General features: G+C 21.8%; 1 protein-coding gene across 37 annotated transcripts in view; it reads right to left on the minus strand.

Moving 5' to 3' along the window:
* The window catches only part of LOC129611797 (calcium-activated potassium channel slowpoke), a 123,670-nt gene that overhangs the window by 59,590 nt on the left and 43,950 nt on the right, over positions 1–20,130 (minus strand). For 17 of the 37 annotated variants that reach the window (XM_055525131.1, XM_055525119.1, XM_055525140.1 and 14 more), the window contains exon 9: positions 4,797–4,907. In XM_055525131.1, coding sequence (XP_055381106.1) covers positions 4,797–4,907 — 111 coding nt within the window. Of the gene's footprint in view, positions 1–2,697; positions 2,804–4,796; positions 4,908–16,778; positions 16,871–20,130 lie in introns of all 37 variants that reach the window. The other 20 variants (XM_055525120.1, XM_055525107.1, XM_055525126.1 and 17 more) reach the window with 3 other exon arrangements.

Raw genomic sequence — 20,130 nt, forward strand, 5'->3', positions numbered from 1 at the left:
ATTGTGCTGTGTTGTAAATACAATTTGTTTTCAATTTCTGTTTTTTCTATCCATATTATATTTTCTGTACGCTATTTCTTTTTTTGTAAAAATCTGGCTACAAACAAATTATGTATTATATATATATATAAGATTTAGTTGTGTATTATATACATATATATACAAGATTATGGTGAAAAAAAATTACTGTTTTCCGATTTTAAGTTTAAATAAAAAATTTGCTAGACTACAGCCTGTATAACCAGCAGCGGTATACAGGGTGAACCTGTAACGTGCTATAGTCATTCGGAGCAGAAAAATGGTCGCAAAATAATGTTAAATTCCCATAATCCCAGTTGAAAAATTTTTAGTATTCCAGCTACCAGAAAGAGCCAAAATATTTTAACGAATTTTTTCAAGCACATCGGCCCTACTAATATATTCGCTTGTGTAAAATATCAATATTACAGCTTTTATAGTTTCTGAGATATAGTCAAATAACTTTTGAAGTTGTATGGCAGGTACCAGAAGGAGTCAAGTAATTTCAACGACTTTTATCAGACACATTGGCCCTACTAATATATTCGTTTATGTGAAATTTCAATACAATACCTTTTATAGTTTCTGAGATATAGTCAAATAAGTTTTGAAGTTGTATGGCAGGTACCAGAAGGAGCCAAGTAATTTCAACGACTTTTATCAGACATATTGGCCCTGCTAATATATTCGTTTGTGCGAAACTTCAATACCACAGCTTTTTTAGTTTCTGAGATATAGCCAAATAAATTTTGAAGTTGTATGGCAGCTACCCGAACCGGTACCCCGACCATGTCCAATTTAAATAGGGTTCTGGCACTTTCTACAGTAAATCATTTGTGAAAATTTGGTGAACTTAGCTCAATTAGTTTTTGCGTTATCGTTGGGACGGATGGACGGACAGGCAAAGCTAAATCAACTCAGAATTCGACGCTGATCAAAAACATACACTTGAGTCTATATCTAAGACCGTTATTTCTCAACGTTACAAACGGTAAGGCAAATTTAGTATACCCTTCGAACATACGTTCGTACGGGTATAAAAAGGTGTGTCATTTGGGGTATTACATAAAAAGTTATTGAAGAAATAAGTAAAAGTTTCATTTTTCACAAAATGACCAATTACTAAAGAATTTATCCGATTCAATTTTTTTTTTCATAATTTGAAAGATTTTGAGTTGGTTTTCAATTGACCTCATAATAATTTTTTTCTGTGCGATGCCTTCTATCCGAAATAATTCGGTTCTAAATTGGGAGGTTTCTCGGCAAAATCGTTACTCCCCAATAACAAATGTGGTAGAATGGCAGCTACATATATTTTTGTTAAAAATTGTTGAAGTCTTATGAGCATTTGTGATGGTTGTTATACAACTTCAAATGTTATTTGCCGCATCTTAGAAATATATTCAGAAGCAAATATAATGTTATGGCCGTTATGTCTGATAAAAGCCGTTTAAGTTTCCTGACTACTTTGGTAGCTGTCATAAAACTTCATAAATTGTTTGTTCATAGCTCAGGAACTATTAAAGCTACAAAGCTGAAATATTGAACAAAAGTATTTGGTGATCTGACCATAATTTTCAGTAAAGCTCTTGAGATTATATGCGTTATATGGTAAATTCCATATATGTATGTATGGGGTTGTGTGAAATTGTACGTCAATTATCTCCGACATTTAAAACAATCTGTTCGTAAAAGTATCACAGAGCTGACACGGTCAACTGTATCTATTCTCGCTTTTAATAAAATTGGTCTACCTTTCTGCCCTCGAGAGATTATATCATATTACAGGTTCATCCTGTATAAATTATGGAAGTTCAAGATAAAAATTTTAATTCGAATTAAGAAATAGAAGCTAAAATTAAATTTAAATCAAGAATTTCGCCAAAATGTTTAGTTTTTTTTTATTTTTTAACTTCGCTCAACTTTTACAATGTATTGAAAATATTAATGGTAAACAACAAAATAAACGCGAATTAAGTAATTATGAACAACAAAAGAAACGCGAGAAAGTAAAAACAAAAAATTAATAAAAATTCATAAACCAAAAACAAGAAATTAATAAAAATGAATATACAAAAAAATTTATATAGAGATGGTAAAATTATTGTTTGGAAAGAATGTTAATGTGGGTAAAAATTTGTGGATTTTTCAAATTTTATTTAAAAAATCTGTTAAAAAAGTTATGCTTTTATACTTCAAAGATGCCTACAGTATAAAAAATGATATGAATGTGCGAGATAAAGGCTTAATCCTGTCTCAAACAGAGTTTTATAAAGCACGAAATGATTCAGTCGAAAATCATTTTTTCTTATTATTTTTTTAAATAATTTATATAAAGTTAAAATAAAATATATGGTACAACCCTGTCAAAAAAATTTAGGTCAAATGGGATGTAAAATAACTTCAACTTGTATTTTTTCTTTGTGAATATTTTATTGAAAGAAGTGATTTTAATTTAATTAAAAGTAAGAAAAATTAAAAAAATATCATCAAAAGGTTTATTTATGGAAATATGTTTGCACCCTTTTTATAAAATTTTCGAATTAAATAAAAAAAAATATAGTTCAAAAAAAGAGGGAGAAAAATAAAATAGAAAATATTTTTTAATTTGTTTTCTACGGTTTTATGAATTTACATTATATTTCGTTAATGGATGTGAACGTTTATGTGTATGTGTACCTTAACTCTTTCCAAATCCACAGCATTCATCATAGTTCCCTGAAAAAACGCTACCGTTGTGTAGTGGCGTTTTAAAAGTCCTTCTAATTCCAGATCAGGCTCCTTTCTGTTTTGATTTTGAATTATTTAACATTTTTATACATGTACGCATTTATATATACATAATATAAGTATTAAAAAAAAATACACAATATAAGTATTCCAAGTATATATATATATATCTATCGATATTGTGTATTATACATATGTATATATATGCTTATAGATAGAGTCATTCAGAAAGATATACAAGAACATATACTATTGTTTAGCGGATTAGAAATGGGTAAAAATTTTATCTTAATCTTAAAGGTTTTCGAGTTATAGGGATTTCAAAGAATTTTCATGAAATTTGTGCTTAACCAAGTTTTTCGATTTATATCTTCTCTTCCGAGAAAGATGGGAGCTTCAAATAGGCAGTTGTTGAAAGGGCTAGTAAAGGACACTTTAAAGCAACAGGTTACTTGATTTTGTACCTAATGCACTTTCGGTTTACCAAGCATAACTTAAAAAAATATAAACTTTTTCCTTTTTGTTATTTTTTCGTTTTCTCTAACCCGATAATATTGTACGAAATTTTTTGAAACTTTGAAATTTTATTTTACAGAACTTTGCTCAGCTGCTTAAGATTTAATTTAAGCTCTCAAACGTAATAAGATCCTTTAAATCTTATAACGGTAGTAAAAACAACATTTCTATGTCAAGATTTTAAAGGTGCCTACAAAATATAAAAATTCAAAAAATTATCACTATTTTAATTATTATTGATTTTAAGTCCTGCAATTATCTGTTATAATTTTTGATCAAAATAGTCACTCTAAAAGCAGTTCAAATTTTAAAAAAATTTTAAGAAAAATTTGAACTGCTTTCCAGAAAATTTCTAGCTTGAACAATAGAGCTTTTAGCAATAAATTCTGACCAAAAATCAGAATAATTAACAATTAAAGCACTTAAAATTATTAAAAATTAAAAATAGGCCTTCAGAATCTTAAGCTATGAATGGTTTTTTCTTTATCTCCTGTACCATTAAAGGTTTTTTAACATTTAAATACTTAAATTAAAAGTTAAGCAAGTGGATAAATTCTGTAAAAAAAGTTCCTAAAAATTTGATACGAAATTATCGGGTTAGAGGAAATAAAAAAAATAAAAAAAAAGGAAAATGTTTTTTTTTTTTAAAGTTCGAATACTTTATATCCCGAAAGTACATAAAATACAAAATTAAGTAATACGTTACTTTTAATTCCTTTCAAAAACTATTTGTTTGAAGTTTCTTTTTTCCGGAAGAAAAGTTATAAGCAAAAAAAGTTGTACAAGCAGAAATTTCGTGAAAATTCGTCAAAATTCCTATAACTCGGAAGCCCTTGAGATTTACCACCTAGTTTGGAACAAAAGTTCTATCCGTTTTTGATCTTTTAAACAATAATGGTATATGTTGTTGTATACCTTTCCGATCACCCTGTATATATATACATATATATGTTCATATATATATTTATAAATGTATATGAATATATTTATATATACATACATATGTACATATATATACAAATATAAATCATTACGATACAAAATTACACTATTTTATTTAGTAATTTTTTAAATATATACCATTGGTATATTTGTAACAAGTATTTATGTATAAAAACATGTGTACATATTAATGAAATTATATACTTTAAGGTATATATGTATATATATTTTTGATTTTATTTAACACATACTAATTTTCTTTATTTGTATAATTGCGTATCAAGTGTTATTTCTTAATTATTAATTGAAAAATTTACATTGTAACATGCTGCTCGCATGTTAAGACTTTTTTATTTTTTCCTTTTTTTTATTTTCTTAGAATGCTGAAATAATTTTCATATCTCAAATCGATTTCTAATTCTAAACATATTAAAAAAAAGATTTCTTATATTCTACTTAACAATTAATTGTAAAATTAATTAAATTAAATTAATTAAGTTAATTAAATTATTTTAATTATTTTCAAATATTTCTCAACTCAATTCAAATAAAAAAAAATAAAATGTTTAAATAACAAAACAACAACTTACCGATGTAAAAATACCACTTCAACATCCACATCCTCTCTGTCTTCGTGTAGAAAGTCTTTTAAAAAATGAGACACTGATTCATACGTTATATGACCGCATACAACAATATGTCTATTTATAAAGATGTACCCAAATTTTCACATGATATTTTTGATCATTCACATTTTAGAAATGTAAACGATTAGTTATTATGTTTCAGATGTAAGTGAAAATAAAAAAAAAAAAACAAAAAAAAAACAATATTAGAGCGTTTCTCAAAAATTATTTTGGAAGATATTTTATAAATTTTAAAATTGAATTTTATATGTATGTAATTATAAAATAAATTTTTTTGTGTCTTAAAATTAAAAAACAATTTTGTTTAATCATATTTAATAATTAAAAACAATTTTTGTTAGAGTAAATGCAGCTTTATGTTGTATACATATGTTGATGGAAATTTATAAGTTATGTAAGTATGAAATAAAAGAAAAATTTTAAAATGGAAATTTTAGCAATAAGTTAAATGTATATTTCAAATTTTGTGCATTTATACAAAAGAATAATATTCTGGACGCAAAGTTTGTTTAAATTAATATTTTAGAGTACTTTTATGTACTTATATTCATTAATAACATCCAAATGCTAATTTTCAGTATTTAGTTTTCAATATATCTTTTTAATAAATTTGTTTTAATTAAGTCGGAACCTTGCTTTTCTTGAACCTTGCTTTTAGTCAAATTGGGATCTAACGCCATTTTGATTTATGCAGCGATACAATTTTGATTGAGCTTTTGTAAATTACTTATGTATATACGTATGTATATTTTGTTCGATAAATATTGTAAAGTAAGTACTTTAATTTTAAATTTCTTTTAAACTAAATCTCAGGAATTTTATTTAGGTAAAAGTCGAGCTCTATTTAAATAAAATTATAACATTATTAAAAACATTTTCTAAATTAAAACATTTTTATATTATTATTTTGTATACGCACAAAAATAAAAAGAAAATAAAACAATATCTAATTTATAAAAATATATAATTTTATTCATAAAATTTTTAAAAAATAAAAGCATAACGAACTCAAAAAATATAAAAGAAAACTTTCTTTCTCTCCGAAATTTGTTACACTTTTGTAAAATGACTGTAAAATAAAATATTAATTGAAATATTTTAAATATTATTGCGTGATTTAAAAATCATAATATTAAACTCATATTTGAAGAACCAAAACAAAAAAAACATAAAATTTATTTATGGTGTTTTTTATCTTTTTTTTTTCATGACATGAAACACAAACATTTTTCGCTTCTTTCAATTAAGTATTAATTATTTTAGTCTGCTACCCATTTATTTACAATAATAGAAAAGTTAGAAACATATTTTTATTATTACACAGTTTGTTATAAAATTGTTTTGTTTTAAGTTGAATGAAATTTTTAACAAGTTTAAAATACATACATAAATATGCACATGATGTGAACAATGTACAATCAATTTCGTTTGAAAAAATAATTTTAAATTCAAGAAAGAGTTTATATATGTATGAGTTAAGTTAAATTTACAATCATTGCTTAATCATGACATTGGCTACGACGTTTATCACTCCTATAGCATTAAATCAATTAAAAATAATGTACAGTTTAAAAAGGTTTGTGCTGAAAATTTTTTCCCAATAACTTTACACTTTTACATTTTAAACTTTTGTAATCAACGTTTTTGGATTAAGAAGCTTAAAGGTATAGAATAATTTTTTGAGGTATAGAATAACATTCCAATAATTGAATTGTTGCCATTAATTTACAGCAACCTTCGTTAGCGGCAAGCTGAAAGTAAATTAAATATTGTTGTTGTGTGGTCTTTGTTTCTTAATAACAATTTTGCACTGACTTAATACTTTGGCTTTGTTATAATCCTTATCATTTGTCAAATTTTTCTAAGATTAATAAAAAATAATTCATGTTCTTATTAACTTTTTTATTGTACTTAGATGAAACAGCAAGAAACGTAAAAATTTATAAAACCAGTGAACCCTCAATTGCCATTAACACACATTTATGTATTTCCTAGTTTTTAACATAATCAAAAATTTCAATCAATTTAAATGTTTTTATATTATTTATTCTTATTATTGTTAAAATTAAAAAAAATATGAATATATTTGAATATGTATAAAATCAAAATTATGAAAACTGCATTCTTGCTACTTAAGTATATAATAAAAATGGGTAAATGAATAAATCAACGTAAACATCTAAATCCAAAAAAAATTGCTAAAAATAAACATGCAGAAATTATGTTTAATTTAAATACATTTAACTGTTATGTTATCACAATTCAATACCACAAAAAAAATTCTGTACGTAAAAAAGAATTTTTAATTTTTGTTTTAATAATTTTTTTAATAATATTTAAATAAATGTTTTTATTACAGATCAAACCCTTTAAGAAGTACGATTGCAATACTTTTGAGCCAATCTAAGTGAGTGTGCGCAAAATTCATCTAAAAACATGTCAAAAAAACCATACTCTATATATACATATATGTGTGTTATATATATTTATAGTTATGTAATGTTATGAGTACAATAAGAAAGAAAAAGATATACATACATGTAATAAATTAATTTTAGCAGTACTTATAAATATTTTTAACTCTTTATTAAAATCATTATGCAGAAGTAGATGATGTACATATACATACATATATATTTATAATAGGATTATAAATATTAATTCAAAGTAATTTGTCCAAATTTTCATAGCTTTTTATGAGGCATTTTCAAAAGGCAAAAGAGTAAGAAAATTATAATATTTTATGCCTATATAACGTAGTTTAAATTTGGGAAAAGTAATTTATTATTTTTTAATTTTAATGCTTTACTCTATTACATGTTATATATAGAATGTATATGTATATTACAAATTTCTACCACTTTCAATTAAATATTAACTTTTCTGGACGTACAACATGCTACAAAATATTACCAAAAATTTATTTACAGAGATGAAAATATGGAGGATTATTTATTTTGCAGTTAAAAATGTTTAAAAGTAATAGAAAACTTAAAAAAATTTTTTTAATGTTTTTGGGGTGTTTTACTTTTTTTTTTATAAATATCAAATATAACAAAAAAAAAACTTAAAATATTTCAGTAATACAACAATAGTTTCATAAAAAGTGGATGAATTTTGTGTATTGCTATTAATGTGCACGTATCAATAAATATACCAAATTTGATTGAACCATTTTCAATATCAAACCGAATTAACTTTTTACCATTGTCATTTTAAACGCGATACCTTATGTTCACATATTGTTGGTAATTACATATTATTAGTACTATTAAAAAAACAGGTGTAATTATTTTTTCTTACAGATGAAAAAGCATACTTTATTTAAAATTTAAATTTATATGTTATTCAGTACAGTTTTTCTTATGCCAATGGGCAATCATTAGGTTTATTATCATTATTGTACAATTTAACAATTATTACTTTTAAACTGAACTGTGCAAAAATTTTCCATACTTTTTACTTTAAAATTAAGTTTATTCACTGAAAAGGAATACAAATGTAGCCTAACAAATCACTTTAGTATTTATTTCTTCAAGAAGTTTTAGACTTTTAATTATACACAGTCTATAAATAAAAAAATATTTTTTTTTTCATATAAAATTTTTCTGATAAAAAAATTATATTTTTTTTTTCAAATATTTAATTCAATTATTCAATTTAAAAAAAAATCGCTTTTCCAAATGTGGATATTAAGGACACATAGCTGCCTAAAAAAAAACACTTTTTTGCAGATTATTCGAACCCAAATAAAAAAACGAAAATTTTATTCGAAAACTATTTTCTCCAATCTTCCAAAATTTTTTCCTCGATTTTTCTACTCAGGCAATAAAGTCGAAGAAAAAATAAATTTTGTAATAGCTACATACATATGTATGTTTAAAAAGAAAATTTCAATTTAAAAAAAATTAAATTTTGAATTCCATTAAAAATATTGAAAAAAATTTTTATTTTAAATTGAGTTTAATTTCATTTTTATTTTACATATTACTCGTAATAATCATTTTTTTTTCGAAATTTAAATTTTTGCTTATTTTTCTAGTAATTTGCTGGAAAAAAGTACCTTTAAATAAATAGGCTCTTAATTTAAAAAATTTAAAATTTGTCTTTTTCTCATAGAATTTTTTTTTAATTTTAAACGTCATTAAGAAATAAATGGCTCAATACTTACATATTTCTGTAAGAAAATAATATTTTATTGTGTCACCTATTCAGAAAAGAATAATTAAATTTTTTTTTTGAAATTGAGTACTTTTGAAAAAAAATTTCTTGATCCATCCTAAAGGTATTTTTTGCCCAAAGTTGAATAAAAAAGAATAAAAATATGAATTAATCATTGTACGATAAAAATGGTAACTTATATGTACATACATATGTACATATAGCCAAAAAATTACTACTTCTTTGCTAATTAATTCAAATAGTTTTCTCTTTACTTTGGCCAAATTAAAAAAAATATTACAAATTTTCAAGTACGACTTGCATGTAAATTTTCAAATTTACTATCAAAAAGTTTCAAAATAAAAAGTAATGGTCAATCAAATTAAAAAATAAGACACAATTTTTAACTATAGAATGCATAAATTTTCGTAGTATTGTGGACTTAAAACTTTGTTATTTAAAATGAGGAAAAAAACAATGTAAATATACTTATTTCATAACAAAAATTTTATTTAAAAAAAATATTCAAATTCTGTAAACAAAACTATCAAAGTTATTGTAAGTGATCTCTATAAAACTTCTAATTTCGAAAAAGAAACCAAACTTCAAAGTCATTCAAACTCTAAATACAAAAACAAAAAAAGATCAAACACGAACTGATACTTAAAAAATTAAGAAAAGAAAAACACATAATAAAACATGAATGTCTAATGATTGAATTTTTTTTTTGTTCTTTTACTAAAAATTATGCCTGGCCACGCATTTAAAAAATTTTTTCTCTTGTGGTAATTTTGAATTTTTAGAATTTTACTTTTAAAGAAATTTCATTAAAAAAATTAAGAACTATAAAATAATGATAAGTTTGTCTTCAAATCTGTGAAGTAAAAAAAAACAAAAATATATATACATATATATATGTATGTATAAATGTATATATATATATATATATATATATATATATATATATACATATATGTATATATATACATATATATATATATATACATACATATAACATAAAATTTAATACTGAAAATCTGAGTGTGAAAAGTAAAATTAAATTGAAAATTTATATGAGATTTTTTTATATATTATGTTATAAAATTAAATAAATAAATACATATATAAAAAATATATGTACATAATATTAGTTTAATTATGAACTTCTCTGAATTTTTTTGTTCTTTAAGAATAGTTTCTCTACATATTATATTTAAATTTTCTTTTTGTTGCGAGAAAATTCTATTAAAATACATATTATATTGATTTAAAATAACTAAATAATATTTTCACATTTATTTAATATATCATTGTGCTAACAATATACAATAATATTATAAGAATGAAAAAATACGAGAGTTATGTTTTTGCATAAACCTCAAATTCATACTTAATTTTTATTTTCCAATAAGTTCAAGAATTTAAAATACTCTTTTTGTTTTTAATAACTCATGAATTTATTAAAATTAAACGAGGCGTGGTCGAATTTAGGGTTGATTGCGTAGGTTAAGATAAATTTTTATATTTTTGGATTGCATGGAATTTACCGTCAACTCTCTGCATTTATCGAATTTCGAAGGGGGAGAAAATTTTCAAATTAAGCAAATTAAATAATTTAATAATATTTCAAAGAACTTATGGTCTAGAAGAAACTTTTTCCATTAAAAATAAAAATATTAAAAATTTGAAAAAAATTGGTTTCACATAACGGTTACTTTCATTTCCTTATTTTCATGCTAAAGTGGGTTAAGCCGCGATACAAGGAGCAACTTTTTAATTATGTAAAAGTTTTGTAAGCAAGTCTGCGGGTAGATGAACAGAGTGAAAGTAATAAGCACTTTTTTTTTAAATTTTCTGGAAAAATGTAAAAGGCACAATATTTTAAATGTGCAAAAAATCATTTAATGCTGATTTATAAATGGGAAGCAATATAAAAATGCATTTTTTTTAAAACTATATTCTACACTAATATATTACTCTGGCGTATACAGGGCATGTAAAAAAAATAACTATTTTAAATGTGACGTTTAAATACCAATGTGAAAAAAAATTAATTATAATTATTAAAGAAAGGTTAATTGTATTTAAATATAACGTCCTTGTGTAGCTAAATAACTATGATTATTATATGTATGTTATACATAAAAGTATTTCGGCAAAAAAATATCATAATTCAATTCAAAATCATAGTTATGTACACTATATTATAGTTTTAATTTTTAGTGTAATATTTTACTGTGCAGTGTTACCATAAGCGTGTAAGCTTTTTAACAAAAGACTAATTAACAAAAAAAATTGTTTAAAATTTCAAAGAATTTTCTCTGTTCAAAATATTCTGGACTGCAACCTATTCAATATGTTATTTAAATCCCATTCTTAAATCCGGTAATTTTCATGAAATAATTATATATATATATATATATGTATGAATATGTATGTATGTTAAAATATTTTGCTATGTTCCATTAGTGACGTAAAGTATGTATGTAAGGTTTATGCAAAACATTTCGAATGCCTCATGTTTTCAATTTATGTTGTAAATTATATGAACATTTTATATTAATTATTTTAATCTTTTAATAAATTTTAATATAATAAAATATAAAGTAATATTTACTATTATATTTAAAACACTTATTGTACACACGTAAACAATATACATATGTATGTTATATAGCTGTACTTTACTCATTCTACACACAAGTATCAATGAATTTATAAAAATTTACTGTCAATTATTATTATTCAATATAGAACTTTATAAAATATGTATATATGTAATATAATTACAATAAAGTGAACAAATAGGACACAACAATTAAATTAATATATATATATATATATATATATATATATATATATATATATATATATATATATACGTATAAATATATGTAGATACTTATATGACACTATTTATTTTTCATTCTTTTACATTTTACATATTGATTTATTTTTATTTATATTTATTAAATAATTAACTTGTATTAGGACATTTATACAATACTTACATAAAAATACATTTACATTTATGACATAAAGAAAAATATAGCCACAATTACACGATACAGTCATATAGTTTAAGGAAGTTTTTAAGGATTCGCCAAAAAATTAAAAGAAATTTTTTTAAAGTAATATTTTTGGGAAAATTGAAATAAAATAAATTTAAAAATAAAACAAAATATTAGAATAAAATATAGATAAGAACTTCTTTTTTATTTAAAAAAAAACGCTTTTATTTTAGGTTTAAAAGGTTTTGTTTAAATAATAAAAAAGCGGCAAAGTTTAAATTTAAATCTGTTTTTTTATTTTGATAATTAATTTGTTTTTTATTAAAATTATTTTACTTTCAAAACAACGTTTTATATAAGATATCTACAAGAAATGTTATAAATTTTTATTATTAAGTAGTTTGATTTTTTATTTTTGTAATCTGTAGAATTGTGGATAAATTTTGCAAATTTTCTTTTTTGATCTTTTCCTTGTTTATTTTAAGCGTATAAAATGGAAATATGAGTTTTAAAAAATAAATTTTTTTGCAGTCGTAGCCGATATTTGCATGAAACTATTTGTAAGCTAAATGGTAAAGATTGATTGTCAATTTAAATAAATGTTTAGCTATTTGCTAATTTTACATTAATTTGCTAATTAATTTTTAAACCCCAATGATTAATATTACTCATTATTAAAGGTTCAAAAGTTAAAGAAAAATATACATATATTCATCATATATTATTTAATATCAAAAAGTAAAAGAGGCTTTAATTTTTTTGAAAACTCAAAAAGCAGCATAGTTGAAAGTTGATAAAAAAAATTAAAAATATTTTGAGCAATACTTGTTGATTTCTTTAAAATTATTAAGATTGAATATAATCTTGGTCGAGAAATATAATTTTATGGAAAAAGTATTAATTTGGTTTTTAAAACATTTCTTGTAAATGCCCTTCAATTACTTAACATAAAATTTAATTATAACTAAAAACATAAACTTTTATAAACTTTTGATATCATACAACAAAACAAACTTTTCATAGAAATGTTTCTTGATTTTTCGTTTTAATAAAATTGTTCAAATGTCTCACTTTAGATCTCAATACAGAAAATTTTCTATTTCAAAAAAAAAATCACAGTATACTGATTAATGATTATTCGCTATTACTTATAAAATAAAATAACAAAAAATTAACAAAATATAAAAATAACCCAACCTAAAATTTCAATTATAACACAAAAATTATGTTAATTATCTTAGTTTGAATAGTAATATTTTCAAAAGAGCCACAGAATTTTATTTATAATTAAAAAGATAAGTCTACTTTTTAAAAACCAAATAAAAATTATAATTAAAGAAGTTCCATTTAAATATTAATCGGAAACAGAAAATAAAAATTAACAAAAAAATTAGTTTTACATGTACCTATACAAAAATCAAAAATAAGATACGTACAAATATTGAAATGTAGTTAACATAAAACCTATGATGTTTTTATTGACAGTCTAAGACGTGCAGCTAAACAAAATGCTTAGAAACAGCATTGATTTTCTTGAAAATATTTGTGAAAATTAATATAGGGAATTTATTGCCATAGAAAATCCAACTCTTTACAGTAGAATCTTTAAAAAATGTTTGGCACCAAAACGAAAAACATGTTTAAAAATATGTACAAATATACAGGACGTACTAAATGTACGTAGTACATTATTCATTTCTGTATGTTTAGAATGATATAACTGTTTTTTAAATTTCTTTATTTAAAATTAAAGTAAAACAACTTTAAACACCTTTACAAACATCTGGTTCAAATAATTCCCGAACAATGAAATCGCAAGTTCATTGTTTTAAGAATTTTTAACTTATGATTGCTTTTTCTTTGGTCAATAAAAACATCAATTAAAATTACTATGCAATTAAGGAGTTAACTAATGGTATGAAAAGGAAAAACATAATTTTGTTTTTAAAGAATGAGACAACCTATAATAATAGTTTTTGAGTAAATAAACACCAATTATATTTAATTGCCATAATTACAAAATATAAGTGTAATGATTGTACAATAAAAAAAATTTTAATTTTTTTTCATATATTATTTGTATTTAGTATATGCTTTTCATATACCATTGTAGTAACCAATATTAATTTTATTTTTATTTTTATTGTACACCTTAAATTTTGCAATTTATTCTATGTTACTTACATATTACATATTATGTACATATTCTTTATAATAATTATAATAATAAATATAATTTATTTATAATACATCCAGTAATTGGTATATAATATTATCTATATTTTGGTCTATAACATTAATTTTATTTGTATTATAATTGTATTAAATAAATATTTTTTAAATATAATCAAGATTTTAATAACATAAAGAAACACAAATAAGCGTGCACATCAGTGAACAGTGTTTTTTAGTTTATATACGAGTCTTTGTTGTTCTACATATTTATTTTTTATTAAATTTAAAAAATTTGCGAAACTATTAGGCAGCAAAATAATTTTAACTGGGGTTAAGGTAAAAATAAACTAAGCTTAAAATAAAAATCTAGTAAAAATCGGAACAAAATGCAAAATGGCGAAAATTATTTATAAGAACTGTAAAATATAGAATAAAGTGTTAGAATATTTTCTAATGTAATTTATTTTCAAATAGATTCCGTTTTAAATTTTATTCAAATAATAAACTTATTTAAATTTCCGTATTAAAAAAAATTTAGTAATTCGGTTGGCTGCTTCTTCGGAGTTACATAACGTAAATGTAATTGGTAACATAACTAAAATGTTTCCTCTTTTGCTTCATCAAAAAGAAATTTTCGTTAAAATCGTGACGGAACCTCCAATATCATCATTGCAACGGCATATTTATCAAAAGTAAAATTTGTTATTGTTTTATGTTACCAACTTAAAGAAAGATATTTCATGATATTATTTACGACTTACGTATTTATCAAGAACCACATAGTTATGTGGGAACTTTTATTCGAAATAAAAAAAGAGGAAGAGTTAATTAAAACGTGAAATTAATGTCAAGATTTCAAAAAAAAAGAGGCGCAAGAAACTAAAAATATTACCTCTTTGTTTGCTTTTTGTAATACTTACATATGCATTTGGAATAATAAAATGCAATGCATATTCAAAATTACTACATCAAGAGACTAAGTTCAATATTATTTTATTAAGAAAATTATTATTATAAGTTATTTACATAATTAATTGACCAACTTAAAGTAGGAACAAAAATACTTGCTTGAAATGTAAAGAATTATGTAGACTTATATTATGATTTTAACAAGATATAAACTTATTTTTAATAAAATTCTCTTTCCATTTTTTTACGATTTTCATATATATAAATGTTAGCTACCTGTGAAATACTATAATAATTTATTTTTATATTTCATAGAGCTAATATCAAATAAAAATTTAAATAAAATATTAAAACCAAACTGTAATTAAATATTAAATTAGAAAAAGTAGCAAAGAAAAGCTTTTACCAAATTACAAAATCTAATTGAAATTCAAAAACTTTTCATTTTAAATAAAAGCAAAATTAATTCTTTATGTTTGTAGTTTTATTTGTTGTGGTGATGTTGTTCTAATATTTTTAAAAATTGTTCTGCATAAATTAAAAAAAATAAGGTTAAATAATAAAGGAATGCCAAACGAAATTAAGAATCAGATCTAAAAACGAAAATAAAATACTGATAAAAAAATTTCGAAAAGCAATTCTCTTTTATACCATATTTTCATCATTCTAAATTGGTGTTTATTTGAAAAATAACTTTTGATTCTTATTTAGGTTTGGAAAAAATTAATACATGTATGAAAGTTGACATAAAAAATAATATAACATATGTCTTTGTTAAGTACGAGTACTTCAAATTTTCAGTGTATATTAATACGAGTACACAATTCAGCTATATAATTTTTAACCTGTATTAATATAATATCACTGCACTTTTGAACTTAAGGTATACTTATTTGAGCAACCAATTTTTTATTGAAAACACGTTTTCTGACTTTGACTATAAAATGTCATTGAAAAATTTTCTAATGCCACAAATAAAATTGTTTATGTCTCATTGCAGCAAGAATTTATGCAAATTTAATGATAAATTTTATAATTTGAAGATTCCATTAAAGTAATTAATTGTCAAATATTTGGCAATGATAAATTTCTAAGATTTTAATAACAAAATTTGTGTCACATATGTTCAGAATAAGTTTACTTTTAAATTTTATTTTTTATGTATATAAAAGCCATTTTTGAATATGAGCGAAGCTTTTAATTTAAGTTCAAACATGTTGTTGCATAGAAAACATACATACGTTACTACAAAATCGCAACAAAATTCTATATGCAGTAAATTTACTATAATTTTAAAAGCAATTGCATTTTTTTATATTAATGTAGGAAAAATTAGCTTTAATTTTGAAATGACACACAAATCTATGACGATAAATGGCACTTATTTAAGCTAAATATTATTCGCAATTCAAAAATGTCTTTGGTAAATGGTTAACATAATAAAATTGTTTATTTTATGAGATAATAAAAAACCTCTTCATAAATTAATTGAAAATTAAAAATAAAGAAATTATAAATATTGTTTTTTTTTATATTTATTTAAAAAAACAAAATTTATTTTTTATCGATATACCTTTTTTGTTAAATAATTTTTATTTTTAGTTTTTTATATAATTATGCATAAATATTAACTATTTTTTCTTTTCTATATTGCATTATAGACTCTCACCTTCGACCCTTTTCATTTTTTAATGTTCCCCCATATTTTGCTCTAGTTCCAATCAAGTCTATAATCTCTGGTATACAACTTGCAAATATCGCCTGTCATTTAATTAAAATTTGTAATTTTTGTAGTTAAAAATTTCAATTTTATTCTATTTTTAAATCAAAATTATGTACATATATGGTTAATAAAAATTTAGTAAAAAATTCTTAGTTTTGTTTTAATAAATTTAATTTGAACTTAAATTATACATTATATTAAATTTTCATAATATTGTTTTTCAATTTTATGACGTCGAACGGCTGATAAAATTTGGCTGCGAAGTAGATTTTTATGTTTTTTTTGTTTTTCTTTTATAAATGTATAAAGTATATGTATATGCATATGTATTACACATATATATTTATGTAGAAATACATTCATGTACGAATGTGAATATACATATATTTATGCATGAATATAAATATACATATTTATGTATGTATATATTATATATAAACATATGTATATTACATATATGTAAATACATATACATATATATATATACAAATAATTATATGTATGTAGTTATGATGAGTTTTATTTGTATTTATAATAAATTATTTTATTAAATCATTGTTTTAAATTATTTATGTTTATTAGGTATGGAATTAATATTTTAAAATTTTGATTTAAAATCAGAAGAAAAATGAAATGGTAATTTGATTGGTTTATTCATATCCAGACGATATTACAGCAAATTGTATAGGTTTTTTTATTTTCGTTCATTTTGTTTATTATAATAACATTAATATTTACATTCTTTTTTCTTCTAAGTAATATTTCTTTAGTTGGAAATACTTTATTTTAAAATATTTCCATTTATACTGTTGTTGTACATGATGAAAGCCGCAAATGATTTTCTTACTCACTTTTGGGTGCACACAGCTTGAAATTGAGATGATAACTTGCGTATAAGAATATTTTAATGCTGTATAATTAAATATTTGTAATCATAAAATAAGTTTTTATAGTTTGAAATTCTGCTTGTTTTAGCTTATAATTTTTTTGACCTTAAAATGCAAAATATTATTTTCATAATTAAAAAAAAAATCTTACAAACAGCAATTTTCAAACATAAGAATTAAAGGAACTAAGTATAATGTAATATAAAACATTAAATAAAACTGAACTAAGATAAAATTAAGATTTTAATATGATTTACAATAAATATAAGATGAAATTAATATAAAACCAAAATTTGTATTTAAAGATTTTATTGATATAAAGTTTGCTTATTCGACTGAAATAATATTTTTAGTAATATTTCTTTATATACTTATTGCTTTTGTATTTTTAAAGAAAACATTTTTTAAAGTATGTGCAAAAAATTTTTACGTATCTTTTTGTAAAGAAAAATATTTCATTTTTAAGATTATTATTTTGGTATCATGAAAGAAAAATGAAAAAAATTGTGTAGAAAAATTAGTTTCTTTCTTTAATAAAAATAAAGGTATTTCATATTTCTATGATTCCGAATTCGAATCATAGAGTGATAATGGGACAATTACCGGAAATACTAGAAATAAACGGTCATTTATTAAATTTCGAATAAGCTGGAAATTAATAAACTTTAATATTTTAACATTTTTAGACAAAATTGTAGTATTGTTTTCAAAATCAAAGTCATTCAACAAAAATATCCACAATTTTATCTATTCTAAACAGGCTGTAATCAAGAAAATCAAGGTTTTCAAAAACAATTTTGAGAAGATTTGTTGTAAAATATTGTGTTTGTGCATATAAAAGTATATATATACATACAAATATATATGTATAGAGGTATACTTGTGTATAGACATATTCAATATATATAATAATCTCTGACATCAAAACTGCAATAACACGTTGTTAATAAGTGTGTTAAAAACAATTCACCTTACTAGTTGTAATTGCTAAGTTGTACACCAATTAAATTTTTTTGCAGTTTTCAAGTCAAGAAATTTATTTATAAAGTACTCGTATACTTAGAATACATATTTGTACATATAATGTATGTATTTATGCTGATTTATATGTGTATATATGTATATATTTATATATAGATATGTATATTTGCATATATTTATATATATATATATATATATAAATACTTATATACAAATATTTATATATAAACATCTATGTGTATAAACACACAAATCCACACGCACTCAACACACACATACACGCACCCATATATATAAATATATATATATATAAATATATATATATATATATATATATATATATATATATATATATATATATATATGTGTGTGTGTGTGTGTGTGTGTGTGTACTGTGTGTGCGTGGCTGTGTGTGGGTGTGCGTACAAATATGTATATGTATATATATATATACATATATGATTCAAATACGTAAAAATATTTAACACAATTTTTTATTATAAAAACTTTCACAAAATCAAAATGTTTACTTAAAAACTTTCAATGACAAAAAAAAAATTCTTCAATTACTTATTTGTAAACTTTTATAAAAAAATTAATTAATACAAAAATTAATTGATTGAACAACATGTACATATGTATGTATAAAGTATGAGACTTACTAAATTTGTATATTGTCAAAATATTTTTCTAAATTTATATGTAAAATATTTATCTTTTTTTTTGTTAATTATATGACAAGCATAAAACTAAAACAAATCTGTGAAATACATATATATATATATATATATATTTATATATATATATATATATATATATATATATATATATATATATATATATATATATATATATATATTATAAGTATAGTATGTTTATTCATATAAACATAAGTCTTACCTAGTATATATAATGTAACATATATTTTGCGTAATGTATATATATATATATCTATACAAATATTTGACTATTTATGCATATATGTATAAACATAATTAATTGTTTTACTTTAAAACCTACAAGGCGGATAAATTTTAATTTTTAATCTATAATATTAAATGCACTTGATTATTTTAACATAGAAGGCGTTGATTTCTTGGGACAAAACATTTACATACACATTATTTATATTATATACGACTTATGTCACTACTTCTCAACTGTATTTTCAATATTATTTATATTTATGTATGGGATTTAAGGCACTGTTTTCTTTTAACTTCAGTTACAAAATAAAAAGAAAAGCTCAATGTTATTGTTTTTAATAATTATTTAATAGACTATATTACAAATATAGTAATTAGACATAAAATACTAAAAAAAAGTAAATTATACCCTAAAAATATTTCTAATTTTCAATAACATTTACTCCTATACAGTAGTGTTCAATACATTTTGTTTTATTTAATTTTTAATATCTGGGATTTATT

This window comes from Condylostylus longicornis, unplaced genomic scaffold, assembly GCF_029603195.1.
Source record: "Condylostylus longicornis isolate FDR11 unplaced genomic scaffold, ASM2960319v2 ptg000055l, whole genome shotgun sequence".
In the NCBI taxonomy this organism is placed as follows: domain Eukaryota; kingdom Metazoa; phylum Arthropoda; class Insecta; order Diptera; family Dolichopodidae; genus Condylostylus; species Condylostylus longicornis.